The sequence below is a fragment of the Leuciscus leuciscus genome (genome assembly GCF_965113295.1).
Source record: "Leuciscus leuciscus genome assembly, chromosome: 1".
In the NCBI taxonomy this organism is placed as follows: domain Eukaryota; kingdom Metazoa; phylum Chordata; class Actinopteri; order Cypriniformes; family Leuciscidae; genus Leuciscus; species Leuciscus leuciscus.
This window is the reverse complement of record NC_138725.1, coordinates 48,303,058-48,317,255: the sequence shown is the minus strand read 5'-3', so window position 1 is coordinate 48,317,255 and position 14,198 is coordinate 48,303,058. Positions and strand designations below refer to the sequence as shown.

Sequence of the window (14,198 nt, the reverse complement as noted above, 5' to 3'; positions counted from 1 at the left end):
AGAACAAAAGCGGTACATAAGTTTGAATATTGTTTATTTTTCAATGAAAAGTGTACTGATACAAAAATATTTCAACCAGATTTTCAGAAATGCAGAAGCACTGAGTCTAGTTTAGCATGACTTGGCCTCATTTCTGTGAGCTAGCATTTCGCTTCACTGTATGGCTTAACTTGTAAAGATGTCCCTTATTCCAGCACAGGTCACAACAGTTGATTTGTACAATCGTCTGTTATTTAAAAAAAGATCTCGATACATAAAAATAATCTGTGTCCTGAGTAGACTTCGATTCAAATTTTTATCATGCCTAAATTAACATTCATTAAAACACAAATAGAATTGGGCGGTCACACCATGTGAAGTTGCTACCACGCACGGAAGCGACTGTGTCTTCAATGATAGCTTATGCAGCACAAACCATACTGATCACAAGAGCTCAAACCATTAACAAATGTAGAATAAAACACTGGACATTATTGCGCTACACACAGCTGAATAGAAATTTACATAAAATGATAATAAGAGGTTTATCTTCCATTATTTGTGCTTCGACACTGCAATCTTTGGTCACAGCATCCCTAAGGACAGTGGCTTAAAAGATGAACAAAGATGGCTCAGCCTTGCCTAACTTTAAATATATTAAAGCATGCGGGACAGCTGCTTTTTGATGTAAAAACTGACAGTGATGCATCACAATGTAACTAGACCTCTCAGCTCCCATTTCCAGCACTAAGCTATTCGCAATGGTGAACATGTAGTTGTGCTTTGGAAAACGACTTTAACATGAGGTAAAGATGATAACTGATTGCAACACGCCAACCATAATCATTCAAAGACAGCTGTACGGTTTACAATGCAGCAAACTGAGACATATCTCACACCTCGGTACTTGGGGTGTGGTGATGTCGGACAGCTGGGTATTCCTCATATTTGTGGTTGTTAAAATGCTAGTTTTTCTCAGCATCACACCTGCAGACTTGTGAAAATATGAATACTGATGAAACTTTAGATTAAACAAATACATGTGATTAAACTTTAGGACTGAGGTGTGTTTGTCAACAACTAAACAGAACTTGCATGGTAGGTGAATGAGGAAACAGAACATGCAATATGCAATAACAAACATGTTTTCCCCTCTTATTAGAGGAAAACCTCTAAATCATCTTATTAAATTATTGCATTTCCACACTTATTGATTGAAATCACTGCTATAAACACTTCACAAAATCAGTCAATACTTGAGCAAGCGCTACTTCATCTCTTCAGAGTTCTTGAATGCACCCCAGTCCAGTAGTGTGTGTGTGTGTGTGAAAGAGAGACTTGAGTGAGAGGTTAGCCTGAGGGACAGACGAATTGCCAACTTCAGTACAGCTGACTATTCACCTGCTGCAGCACAGTCACCACATACTCTCTCAGCGTCTGTCAACGATACAGAAAAACATGGTCAGTCAGGGAGTTTTCGATGTTTATCTAAGCCTGTGCCGGTGAATGACAGAAAAACCAAAGCTATCTGATCATAAAAATAGCAAGTGTAAATGTCCTTTAAGACAGTGGTTCCTCAATTAGGGGGCCTCAGCAAACTCTATGGGAACCTCTAGATGACTGATTTAAAATGAGACCGAACAAGACTTAAAACGAGCTAAAACACCCAAACATGATATTTCTTATTTAATTTAGCCCATCAACAACTTTTTTTTCTTCATCAAGGTTCCCACTGTCTAGAAAAACCTGGATATATGAGGAAGCCTAATTTTAAAAGTGTGATTTCAAGACCTGGAAAAGTCATGTAATATAATAAAATGATATATCATTATATATTAATAAAATTATATAATATGTAATAACACTCATACCATGGACGATTGCCTTCATTGACAACATAAATCTGTTATTGATGTTTGCAGCGCAATAATTGACCGGAAGGGTAAAATTGATGGTTATTTGCATACATTACGGCTCTTTAGATTTAGCATTCTTCCCGCTTTGAATCAGACAGAGATAAATAGTGTGTAAGATTACATTTATTTGAATGAATTAAAGCATTTATTTGAATTAATTATTGAGAGAGAGAGAGAGAGAGAGAGAGATGCGTACCTGCGTCTGTACAGCATCTCTCCCTCTCTCTCTATTAACAACAAAGCTGGGAATTTAATTACTTCAAAATGGCGAAGTAACCCACATGTTGCTGAGAATATAACGTAGCAATTCAGTAGCGAAGCTTTTTTATTACTAAAAGCTACGGGGCAGCGTTGACAAGTTTCTGTGTGTGTGCGCTTCAATGAAAACAGCAAATTAATATAGAACGGTGATTCATCTGACTTGGAACTACATGTGCATTAAACTGTCTTATTGCACACCTTCCAGCCAATCAGAATCGAGTATTCAGACAGATCATGGTATAAATTATATTTTATGAATATATTTTTTTCTAGTTATACCAAGCTCTAAAATATTTTATCCTTTGAATATTGTTGTGGACAACGGCGGGCCTTGGATCCAAAAATGTTGAGAGCCCCTGCTCTGACACATTCAAGACAAAATGGTGTTGTGCATGTCATAATTCAGCTGCGAATAGGCCTTAAATGTGTGCTACCTGTGGCTTGCAGTGTTCCTCGATCCAGCTGAAGACGCAGGCAGAGAGATCCTGAAAGTTGCTGACTGACACTGCAGCATTGAAGGACTGGAATAGAGAGTCCATGATGCTCTGAAACACGCTGAACTTCACCTGATCTGAAACCTGCTCGCTGCCCTGCTGAGGGTTATTCTGATGGGCCTTCACAATGTGCTCATAGTTCCTGAAACAAACACCACAGAGCGTCAATTAGGCCACATTTTACATGGTTCAAGTGACCCAATTCAGATTTTTTTCCCTCGCATGTGGCACAGATCGGATACTACGAACGTGTAAGCAGGAAAAAAGCACATGGGATTCTGATATTCTCAGATCAATTTCAGGCCTCATTCATATGTGGAAATACATCTGATCAGATATTCCAGTCAATGCGGGTTATATGTCATTGAAAAAGCGTTGGTGGCGAATGACGTCAACTCTGGTGGACACCAAAGTTATTTTCGTAAACGAAAACTGAAACTAAAACAAACTATTGGTCAAAAACCATTTATGTAAACTGAAATAAAATAGAAATTTCAACATAAATGAAAAACTAAAATGAAACGAAACTAACAAGTTACTGAAAAACTAACTGAAACAAAATAATAATTAGCAAAAATAAATAGTTGTTTTCGTAAATGAATAAGCTCTCATCCAGTAGGCTACCGGAAAATAACTTTTTTTCCGTTCCACTGCGTTACTTTATTTTTCAATTAATGACCGTTGCGCTTGAGTCTCGCATCTTCTGCAGCATCATGTGCATGACACAACGCTCTAAAAACGCGGCACTCAAGTTAAAATAAGTTCAACTTTTAAAAGACGCGTATCAAGACCTTGCGCTTTTTCCCCATTCCACTGTGCCCGTGTCATTTTTCAAAGCAAAACTGCTTTCTGTGTGAACCAGCCCTAAGAAGCAGAAATGGCCAAATTGGCTAAGTATTTCCATCATGTACCTTATGCTGTACCTTATGCAAATACAGCTGTACCTTAATTCCAGGTAAGATGACCATCTCATGTGAAACTAGCCTAAACAAGATAGGCCTACCACACATATTAGACAAGATACCACACTGAGCAGAAAACGGAAGAAAACAAATAGCACGTCTATAGCCCAGAAATAGACGTACATTAGTCAGAGTAGAAGTATAGGCCTACAAAAAGCGTAAATGGATCAATACAAGAATAATATTTGAAAGGATTAATCAAAGAAATAACCTTAAAGAATAATCATACGCATTTCTTTTTCTTATACACCACGTATAACAAGATTTCATTGATAATATGAATGAGTATGAATGAATAATTTTTACTTTTTAGTTGCATTTGTTTGGTTCTTTGTTCATCCTCAAACAATTATTTTATTTGTATTATTAAGAGGTTTTCCACAAGAGTTAACTAAACTGCAAACATTAAACTTTCCTGAAATGATATGTCTTTAACTGGAAGTGTTCTGTTAACTCTGCTAAACTATAATTTACTAAAACTAAAACTAAATATATAAAAACTAAATAGAAATGTGTTCACAAAATAAATACTAAACTAAAACAAAACCATTAATAAAACTAAACTGAAATTTATAGGAAATTTGAAAATGATATTAAAATAAAAACTAATTTAAAAATGCAAAACTATAATAACCTTGGTAGACACCAACTGTGACTCTTTTCACATGACTCTTTTCAATAGCACAATGGACGACGAGTCATGCTGAAGTTTATGTCTTTTGAGCATTTGGAGCAACTTTTAAAGATGGTGCAGAAAGCAAAAGCTTGCATTATTTCGACTGCATCCAAAATCAAGCCATTTCAATTTCCTTTTCAACCTAAGCTTTTCTGGGCCAAGTGTGTAGTGTAAATGCAAATATCGGAAATTAATCACTTTCAAAGATTTAAGCTGGTTAAAAAAAACAACAACAAAAAAAACTAGTTTTGTCAACAAATTGGAATTGGCCATCAAGACCTGCAATATAATGGTCACATTAGTTTGTTTGGTGGTTTATTACGTTTTTAATGCCATGTCAGCATCAGGGCTGTTTGCATGGCAACCACAAGGTCAACATCACAATCCATAAAATTATTGTTATATAAAACATTTCAACTTGGCAAGTTAGAAATTCTAAAATACATTCGGGTGATACATTCTGAAATAATCCGTAGAAGTTTCATAAAAATTACAATCCAACAGAATATGCTTAACAGTCAACACAAGAGACAAAGGAGGAACTTCCACATTAGTATGTGAAGACTTCTCCCTCTCTCAAAGGTCTTAAAGGGTGTTATCTTTCTTGGCAGAAGAGTGACAGTGTCAGTTAAAGCCCTATGTCACCCAAAAACAGCCCTGCAGGAGAATAAGTGGAACTATATTTGTCAACTTAAGCAGCTAAATATGTTTCCGGCTGAATAACCAACCACTCACGTTTTCATAATTTTCAGCGCCATCACCTCCTTCCTAAGTGTGGAAACATCCTCTTCCTGCTTCTTCTTTTCTTTGTGGAGAAACTGAATGTAGTCAATTGCTGTAAAGACACACACACACACACACACACACACACACAGAGTTGCTGAGCTTTTCCATTCCGGACTAAAAGACATGTTACAAGGAAATATTAATAGGCAAAGGCAACAATGAAGGTCCCCTCACTCTTCTGCAGAACTGTAGCTTTGCTGATCTTCTGTGTGGCCATGGAGAAGTCAGACTGCTGCTGGCACGTAGGCACAATAGACTGCAGGTCATCATAGCCTTTCTGTGGGATAGAGATCCATACAGACACTTTTGAGTGATGAGCTGAACGTGTGAAGCACGGCGCTGAGTACTTCTACACACGGGGAGCTCATGATACACTGTACACTCGGTGTATCTCTGCATCTGCTCTGAGTTTGGGTCGCTTATAACGGGCATTTGGGAAAACAACATGTGCCTACCAAGAAGTGCTTATGAACTGGCTGTTGAAAACAAAATAGAAAGGCTCCCTGTGGTTTTCCATCAATGTATATTATCTTGGCGATTTAATGTTAGAAAATGAAGACCATAAAAATGTGTATTGTAATTTTACAATATTTCTTGAATAAAAATGTTCACATTGAAATATTACAAAAGTAATATTTCTTATTTTGTTTAATTTTGTATTGTTGTAATTAATAATAATAATTAACAAAGCCCACAAAATTCCATTTGCATTCACAATTTTCATCAGAAATATTGCGCTTCGATATTTTCCCCACTGAGAGCTGAGAATAAATTAATTATTTAGTCAATGCAAAGACAGACATCATTGCAGTTACATCATGTCTTGTGCCATGTTTTAAGACATGTCATGTTAAACATACCGTACTTCAACTTTTAAAAGGCATCTCAAGGCACTGTTCCTTTTCATTGCATCAGGCTCGCTCTTTCTCCCATTTTTTAAACATAACGTGTCCCATGTTTGCCCTCACTAAACAGATTTATGAGCACCGTTGCTGCCCTGAACTGAGAGTCACCGTGTACAGCTGCTGTCACTCAAGCAAATCAAAACAAGACCACCATCGCAATATTAAAAATGAAATGTTTTGAAGTTATTGTGCTTTTATGGTTGATCATTGCTAGGGGTGTGACGATAACCGCATCACCGCAATATCGCGTTAATGAGATGCCTACCGCGGTGTGAGGTCATCACCGCACTTCTTTTTTTTTTTCTTTTGCTGAAAGTTACAGGAGTGCATATGGTGTGTGATATGAACTATAAACACATTAATATTTGCTTATAATTTACTGTATTCTGCGAGTCCAATGTTCAAGGGCTTCTGGAGAAAAAAAAATACGCTCCCTGCGCAAGGGAGGGACAGTCCATGGGGGATTTATTTTTTTGTGTGTGTCTGATTATTATTAATTAACTGCTAGGTTTCAGTACTTGTGATGTTTACAGATAATGTTCAATTAAATACAAACAAACAAAGGCATAAAAGACAAGCATAACGTAAACAGTTGGAGTTAGATTTTAATTGCAAGTACCGATCTCTCTTATGTGGTATAGGCAATAACAGTTGACGGCGCTAGCCGAATGACATTATTCAAAAAATAGCCACGAATCTAGTGTCTAAGCCAAATACTGTGTCGCCTTTGAGGCAGGTGACAATTAAGGGGAAGCCGGTGAATTTGGACAAGGCAATATGCCGTATTTGTCGCACAAAAGTATCCGTCTCGTGAGGAAATACCACTAACTTAAGACAACATCTTAGAAAAAATTCACCATCCTGTGGCGTTTGCTGGACTTAAGTGCAGCACACCTACCTAGGTCGGCGACACTGGCTGCGTGGCGTGTCCGTTTTTATTTCGGCTCCCATGTTAACAGGTTAGAGCTTGCACACTGCCTGCGTGAGACGCGCGTCTCAAGGCCAATTTATACTTCTGCGTCGGGTGCGCGTAGAAGGTACGGCGTAGCATACGCATTGACGTGTACCATACGTCGTACCCTTCGCCGTACCCTGACGCGCACCTCCTCAAAAATGTAACTACGCGTCGCGACGACGCGGACCGCAAGATCTGTGATTGGTCGGCTGGATAGCATCGCGTTTCCTCCTACGCATTTCCGGAATGATCTTCTGCACTCTGCACCGCCCGCCCGCCATTTTTAAATTCCGAAGATCAGTGAAGAGCCATGGAAATAGACCAAGTGACCGAGAGATTGCTTGAAGAAGTGCGGAAATACAGCCATCTGTATGACTCCTTCAGTCGCCATTGCTCAGACAGCCGCGAGGAATGTAAACACAGTGGAACATTAAAACCCACCCGCGCCAACTAGCGTTTCGGCGGTGTAACTGCAGAGCAACACAGACATTCGCAGAAGTATAAATGCTCACGACGGCGTCGCCTACGTGCGTAGCCTACGACGTACACTCGACGCAGAAGTATAAATTGGCCTTGATGCTGCACGGGCCGCGCGGTAAACGCATGCATGCAAGAAATAGAACCGCCGCCTATTTTTCACGCAAGCCTGTTGGAAGTAGCCTGGGAAAACCCAGACAACTTCCGGCAAATTTAGATTTGCTCTGCAAGTAAGTCTGGCAAAGAGCTCATTCAAGGCCATTTCCATGCCGTGGAAATCGCGGCATCAGTCAGAAACGTTGAGGCGGGCTTTACACGATGACGATCGCTCTGATTGGTTTTAGGTCTAGCCTATCCAACTGTGCCCAGAGGCATTTGAGCGACGTCCACTCCGTTGGTGAAGCGCACCAACTTTTAAATGCAGCATTATTATATTCAAATTGCAAACACATGAGGACAGTCTCCATGAAAGACCCACTGGCAGATGAACATGCTACTACATTTCTCTCCGAAACGGTAGGAAATTAAATTAGATTTAATAGAGGATTTTAACTGTGACAAGATGATTGACAGGGCAGTTTACATGACAGGATGCACGCGACAGATCCGTCCGATAAAGATGATGAAGTAGTATGTCCCAAAGCTTGCCTACTTTTTTGCTACACATTCAAAAGTAAATACATTTTCTTCACAAAAAGAGTATACTTTTATGGCGTAGTGTAACATAGGCGAATTGGGACGCAGCATATGGCTTTACACATGACGATCGCTCTGATTGGTTTTTGGAGTTTTAGGTCTATCCAATTGCGCCGAGAGGCATTTGAGCGACGTCCGTTGGTGACGCCCCTTTGGAAATGATTTGTCTATGGAGCTTTGCCAGACCATAACTCAGTTACTACTGAGAATGGTCTGGTTTTAACCAGGCTATGCTGGAAGCGTTTCCTGGCAAAATAGTATAGGAAAAGATGTTTGTATGTCATTTTGACATGAATGCATATTAATAAATTACATTTTGATGTTTGAAAGTTTAGGTTTTGACATAAATGCAGATATAAATGTAATTAAAAAAAATATGATCGATTTTCAAATATTGCACCTGTCAAAACAGAACGAAATATTCTGTAGCCTATTTTGCCGTCAATACTGCCGACGCTGTCTTTGCTGCTATATATTTATGTTTAACATTAAGTGCCTTCCACAACTCTCTCCCCATAAGTCGAATATATCACCAATGAGGCTTATGTGTCACCTAGCAGCAGCAGCGCTGTTTCTGGTGTGCAAAGACATAAAAAAAAAAGCCACACAGCTGACACACAACAGAAACGCCACACTCACACCACGCAGCCATGGTGTGTCGCCGGCCTTAAGCCTACCTAATTAATAGTTAATTATTAATATTTACAATTTAATACAAATGTTAATTTGTTTATTTGTTAATAAAGAATACTGCTTTATGTTATTAATTTCCATTGTCATTTACAAGCTACATGCGTTCTTGATCGCGTCTGCAGTGTGTGACGCGGCCGCGGGTGAATTTTTTTTGGGGGGGAGGGGGTTAACCGCCAAACCGCAAGATTTGTTGCTTCTTTACCGCGGTAAGAAAAAATCCCATACCGTCACAGCCCTAATCATTGCCATCACTTCCAAGTACTTGGGTTCCCGTGGCGTCCGTAATATGAAATCAGAAAAGATTGTGCTTATGTCGGCTACTATCTTCCATGTCTTGTCTGTTAGCCTGAAAACAATCTGCTCTTCCCAGTCTTACCTTGATGGCATCCCTGCGTTTCTGCTCTGCCTGTGTGTGTGCCTGTCTCCTCCGGTCTTTATACGACTCCTTATAGGGCGTCTCATGTCTGTTGTCACTGTCTTCATCATCTAAACCAAAGGGAAGAACAACCATCTGTTAGCAACCAGTGGTCATGATTTATTGTCTGTCTTTAAAGTATCAACACATCTTCTTCTTTTTTTTCGTATTATGACGTACATCCAAGTGTAACAGATTATCACACAAAAAAACGGAGGCAAACAAATGCTAAATGATTAGAGAAGTCCCGCATATGTCAGAGAGGAGATACAGTTACAACATTTATTAAAAATTACAAGTTCAAAAACAAGAAGAATGAAATGTATAGATGAATCGTTCACAATAACGATTGACATGCATTTAGAAAATAGATGAATTTCGATTTCTTGTCAACTGTAACAGTGGAAAACCATCCAGAAAAGGGGAGCAATTTTAGAGCAAAGGTTATTTATCAACGTAAAAAAAATGGCCATGTTTGACATTAGATGATTGAGATTTGTAGTATCATCACCTGTGTTTGGTACTGAAGAGGCACTTGTGGATCCAATGCTGTTGGCTCTTGACACCAAACTTCCTTTGCAAGCATTTTCGGCAAAGAAACCTTAAAGATATGGACATTTAAATATGTGTACATATATAACCTAGTGTTATAACCTAACCTATCCTGAAGTCTAACCTTCATCTTGAAAAACACAATGTAGTCTGTAACTGTGTGGTTGAGTACTCACTGTGATCGAAGCCGTTGTCGCTGAAGGTGCCATCTGTCTGCTGAGACATGGTGACAGAAAGACAATCAGAAGAACATTCAAAACCAGCCAGACTAAACATTCGGACACCAGCCAACTAATGATCACATATGCAAACTGAGTCTGAGCTGTCCTGCCTTGCCTTTTACTAGGACACCTCTAACTCCCCACTGTGAGGTGTCCCAAATAAACCCCTTTGAAAGGTAATATTTAATCTCTCTCCAAACTCTCTGATTGAGCAATCATTGTCATATTGTCAAGCTGTCATTACAGCTTGTGGAAAAGAGGGCATATTTTATTCGTTGCTTATGAATATGCGGCAGGAACTCAAGAGAATAAATATAGTGAGGAACAAAAGAACTGAATCGAACCGTGTCCCTCTGGAGAGTCGATTCGGTCGTTCGATGCCCCAAAATGATCTGTCTAGTGTAACGTTATGCGTTTTGAAACAGTCAGAATAACAGTCAATGTATCCAATAAGCAAGTTAGCTTAGCGGATTCAACTCTTAAACATCTGTTACACAGCTTCCACTCGATTATTTACAACATAAATGGATATTTTAAGCACAGAACCGTTTTATGGCAGCGTTTCTGCGGTGATTTGTTGTCTAAATCACCGCTAAATATACTACATTTAAAGACCACGGACATGTGGGAAGCTGTAATTCTTCTTTTGACTTGCTGAACTTTAAGGCTAGCAAGCTGAGCTAGAAAGTGAAACCAACCGTTGCAGACCTAACGTTACACAGATGAACAGAAACACGCGTTACGAAGTCGATTTTGAAGAAAACGACTGTTTAAAATCAACAGACGGTCTTTATCTGATTAGTTTTTCTTACTTTTAGCCAGGGATCCTCCGGCGACGCGCTGTTTTCCGTCATTTTGGAATAAACAATGACGGGATATTACAAACTATGCCCCCTAGTGGCCATTACCTGATCCTCATTCAAGACTCATCCTTCACTCTGTCCATCCATCTCTTTTCCCACCCACTTTTCCTTGGGACTTTTGATAAACTTGAATTAAAGTTAACTTTGTTAAAGTTAATTGTTATTTCAACGAAAATGATTATTAATTCATCTATTCGTTCATTTATTTTTATATATCGTATTGTCTATGTAGCTATTGCCCATAACTTACATTGATCCATCTCCTAAACGAGTAAAGATGAACACAAGGTATGTATTTAATCATTCCACATGGTGGTGCTATAAGAGAGTTGATCGAACTGAGTGAAATAAAAAAATGCCAGGGGGAGGCTGCAGACCTGGAGCCGGCCCCAGGTAGTTTTACGCCCCTGTTCCTGATGCGTCTAGTTGCGGGAGGCTGTACGCGACACGAATTGAGGTATGTTAATCTGCTAAAGTGATTGTTGTTTAGCAATGATGCAACATTTATTATTTATAAACGAAAAGCTAGGGTAGGTAGATGCATCAATTCATTTCTATATATCAATGGATGGGTCTATAATTTTTTTCATGAGACAAAAAGTATTTGACGGTCAGGTTGATGTTCTGTCTGGCTCAAACTTAGCTAAACACATGTAGAATTAGCTGCCCCTAGTCTTCTCTACTCACTTTAAAAATTAATTTTCTTTTTTAATTTTCTTTTGTTGCCTGTCTTTAGCTTGCGTGAGATGGCCTCTTCTGGTAAGACCCTGTTTACTCCTTGCATTAAAACATACTCCACATCGTTTATGGGGCAACATTAGCCTACAGTAGATATTGGAAATATGTGAACAAAATTTTTTTTTTGACAGTCTATGGTGTGAACACACAAAAGACACATTTATAATGGGCATATATGTAAATCTCTCTAAGTAAAGAGTTGAACTGCACACTCACTCGAATATTTTGATTATTTCCAACATCATACATGATAAAAACCCACATTAAACATTTTCCCCATATGGTTTGAATGTAGATTCTGGTTTGAGTTGTTTCTTATAAATGAGATGATCTAATTATCTAATTTATATCTTAATATACATTTATCTTAAAATAGCTTACTGATCTTGACTAAAATGTATGTGCACTCAATGTGGGTTTTGTCATACTCTGTCTTTACCAAGTTCTCTTTACCTTGCATCTCATAAAGGTGTGTGTTTGCTACTTAAGGAAATGAAAATCTCTCTCTCTTTAAACTTGTATAAACTTGTTTTTTAACTGCATTCCAAACCAATAGCTTGTCTAGTAAATAAACGACTTACAGAGACATACATGGACATGTTTTTAATGTAATTTTAAATTTTCTCTGCACAGTCCATAATCAGTGGCCAAAAGAAATCAAAGTGGCTTGACACTTTTTCCAAAAGTGTTCCACCAACAAGTGCCTGTGCCGTTGTACTTTGAAGATCAGGAGCAAATTGAGGCAATCCACACTCACCTGACATCAATTCTGGGCAGCACACACACACACACTGGTTTTTTTTTTATGTTTAAAAAATGTTTTATCAGTGAGCAGGAGCACTTTGACAGGAGGATAGAAAAACAGTTAAAGTCCCTGTAAAGGCAATTCTAAAAAAAAAATCTAAACATAAGAAATGTATTGCTAAAACATATTACAAAGACTGTGAAGTACTGAATTGTGGAGGTAGACCGTTAAACAGTTTTTCACCATTGCTGTGTTCCGGATTTTTTTGGGCGGGGCTAAAACGGCAGCTCGATGACGCACTCATAGACAGTAAAAGAAATGGACACAGCGACCCCATTGGATTCAACCGAGAAAAGTGAAGTCAGTTAGAAGCACTCACTTCCTGATGGCTGACCGTACTGCGCAGACTCAAACTGAGCTTGACGACGTAGATGTGACGTGAGTCTGTCTTCTAGTAGCTGTGCCAAGAGAAATCTGAATCATTCCCTTCCGAAACTTGCAGAGACGGAGAGCGTGAGTAGGAGGTGTCCATGAGCTAGGAGCAACTTTTGCTAAGTATTCTGATTAATTATCTTGTCATTTTGCCTCCACGTCCCCCCGATTGCCTGCGAGCTTCTCCTCCTGTCTATACGGTAATTTCTCTAATGTTTGACAGAGAGTCGCGTGGTTATGACGCAATCGTTACCCTATTTTTACAAAAACTGCTTCTACGGGGGCCATAACGTAAGATACAAGGTAATGGAGCCTTTTATACATTTTCGTGTTTCTTTAGAAATAAATAATGGACAAATGGAGTCTTTAAACGACTCAGATGTAAAGTTATTTGCTGTCAAAGTGACGCCAAAATGAATGGGAGTCAATGGAATGCTAACAGCAGGTGATGGTCTGCTAATCAATGGCGGCCCCCGGGGAAGCTTCAGTTTCCGGCTGATGGATTACCCCCTTGGACGCACTGGAGCCTCTGAGCTCCTGGACACGCCCCTACTTGATGATGCACTGGAGCCACTTAGGCTGGCCCCTCCCCTAACAATATAAATAGAGCACATTCACATCAGTTTGCCGCTCAATCGCGAGTTACTGTCAGTACTATTAGTTACTACAGCCTACAGTTTGCTAGCTAGCTATGCCTTCGTCACGGAAATGCTTACTGCCTGGATGCGATCATGTACAAAACAGATCGGTGTCCTTATTTAAATTTCTGAAAAACGATCACATCAAGAAGAGGTGGATTCATTTTGTGAAGAGCCACCTTGATGGAGAGCTGAGGATCACCGCCAAAACCCGCCTCTGTAGTGATCATTTTACACGGGATAGTTTTTATTCACACTGATAATCCGCTGTTACTGGTGAATGGGGCCGAACCGACTATCTCCCGCCTCGGCCTTCATCCTCCTGTCGCGCCGACGGCTGGTGCCATCATCGGCAGTGCGTGCCCACCAATGAGTGTAAGTTGCCTTGTGTGCTTATGTTATAATTATAGTAGGTAGTCCACAGTAACTCTACTAAATTCTGCAACCCTCTAACGTGATTTTTGTTTGTTTGTTTATGCATCAATTTGATTCCTTAGACAAGTAATTTCAACTATTATCTATTCACAAAGCAGTCCCTTCCAACAGTTTAATTCACAGTGTGACTTAAGATATTCAATTGTCATACATTTGAGTTGTCAATTCTAAAATGAACAATTACAGAAAAGCTATCTGAACAATTTAGAGCATATTCAATTCTGTGTTGCAAAAAACACTTTGTTCTTTCAAAATTATATGTGCTCATTTATGTGTAATTACTTCCACCAACTAATCAAGTATTCTCGTAAGCATAGAATCTGTCATTCAGAATACATACGAGCGAGTCGCTCGAATGG

At 39.1% G+C, this 14,198-nt stretch overlaps 1 protein-coding gene across 1 annotated transcript; it reads right to left on the bottom strand.

Moving 5' to 3' along the window:
• Positions 1-17: 17 nt before the first annotated feature.
• mlx (MAX dimerization protein MLX) lies at positions 18-10,904 on the bottom strand. The gene is made up of 8 exons (XM_082178311.1): positions 10,801-10,904; positions 9,944-9,983; positions 9,727-9,816; positions 9,177-9,286; positions 5,249-5,351; positions 5,024-5,123; positions 2,591-2,792; positions 18-1,416 (listed from the first exon to the last, which is right to left on the bottom strand). Exons 1-8 carry the CDS (start codon positions 10,840-10,842, stop codon positions 1,360-1,362), a joined length of 744 nt encoding a protein of 247 aa, XP_082034437.1. The 5' UTR covers positions 10,843-10,904; the 3' UTR covers positions 18-1,359.
• Positions 10,905-14,198: the final 3,294 nt, after the last annotated feature.

Excerpts from the sequence above, each read along its gene's own strand:
- mlx (XM_082178311.1), bottom strand. The coding sequence starts at position 10,842 with ATGACGGAAAACAGCGCGTCGCCGGAGGATCCCTGGCTAAAA. Across the intron at positions 9,817-9,943 it reads CGACAACGGCTTCGATCACA|GTTTCTTTGCCGAAAATGCT; the intron begins GTGAGTACTCAA and ends CATATCTTTAAG. Across the intron at positions 5,124-5,248 it reads AGCTACAGTTCTGCAGAAGA|CAATTGACTACATTCAGTTT; the intron begins GTGAGGGGACCT and ends GTGTCTTTACAG.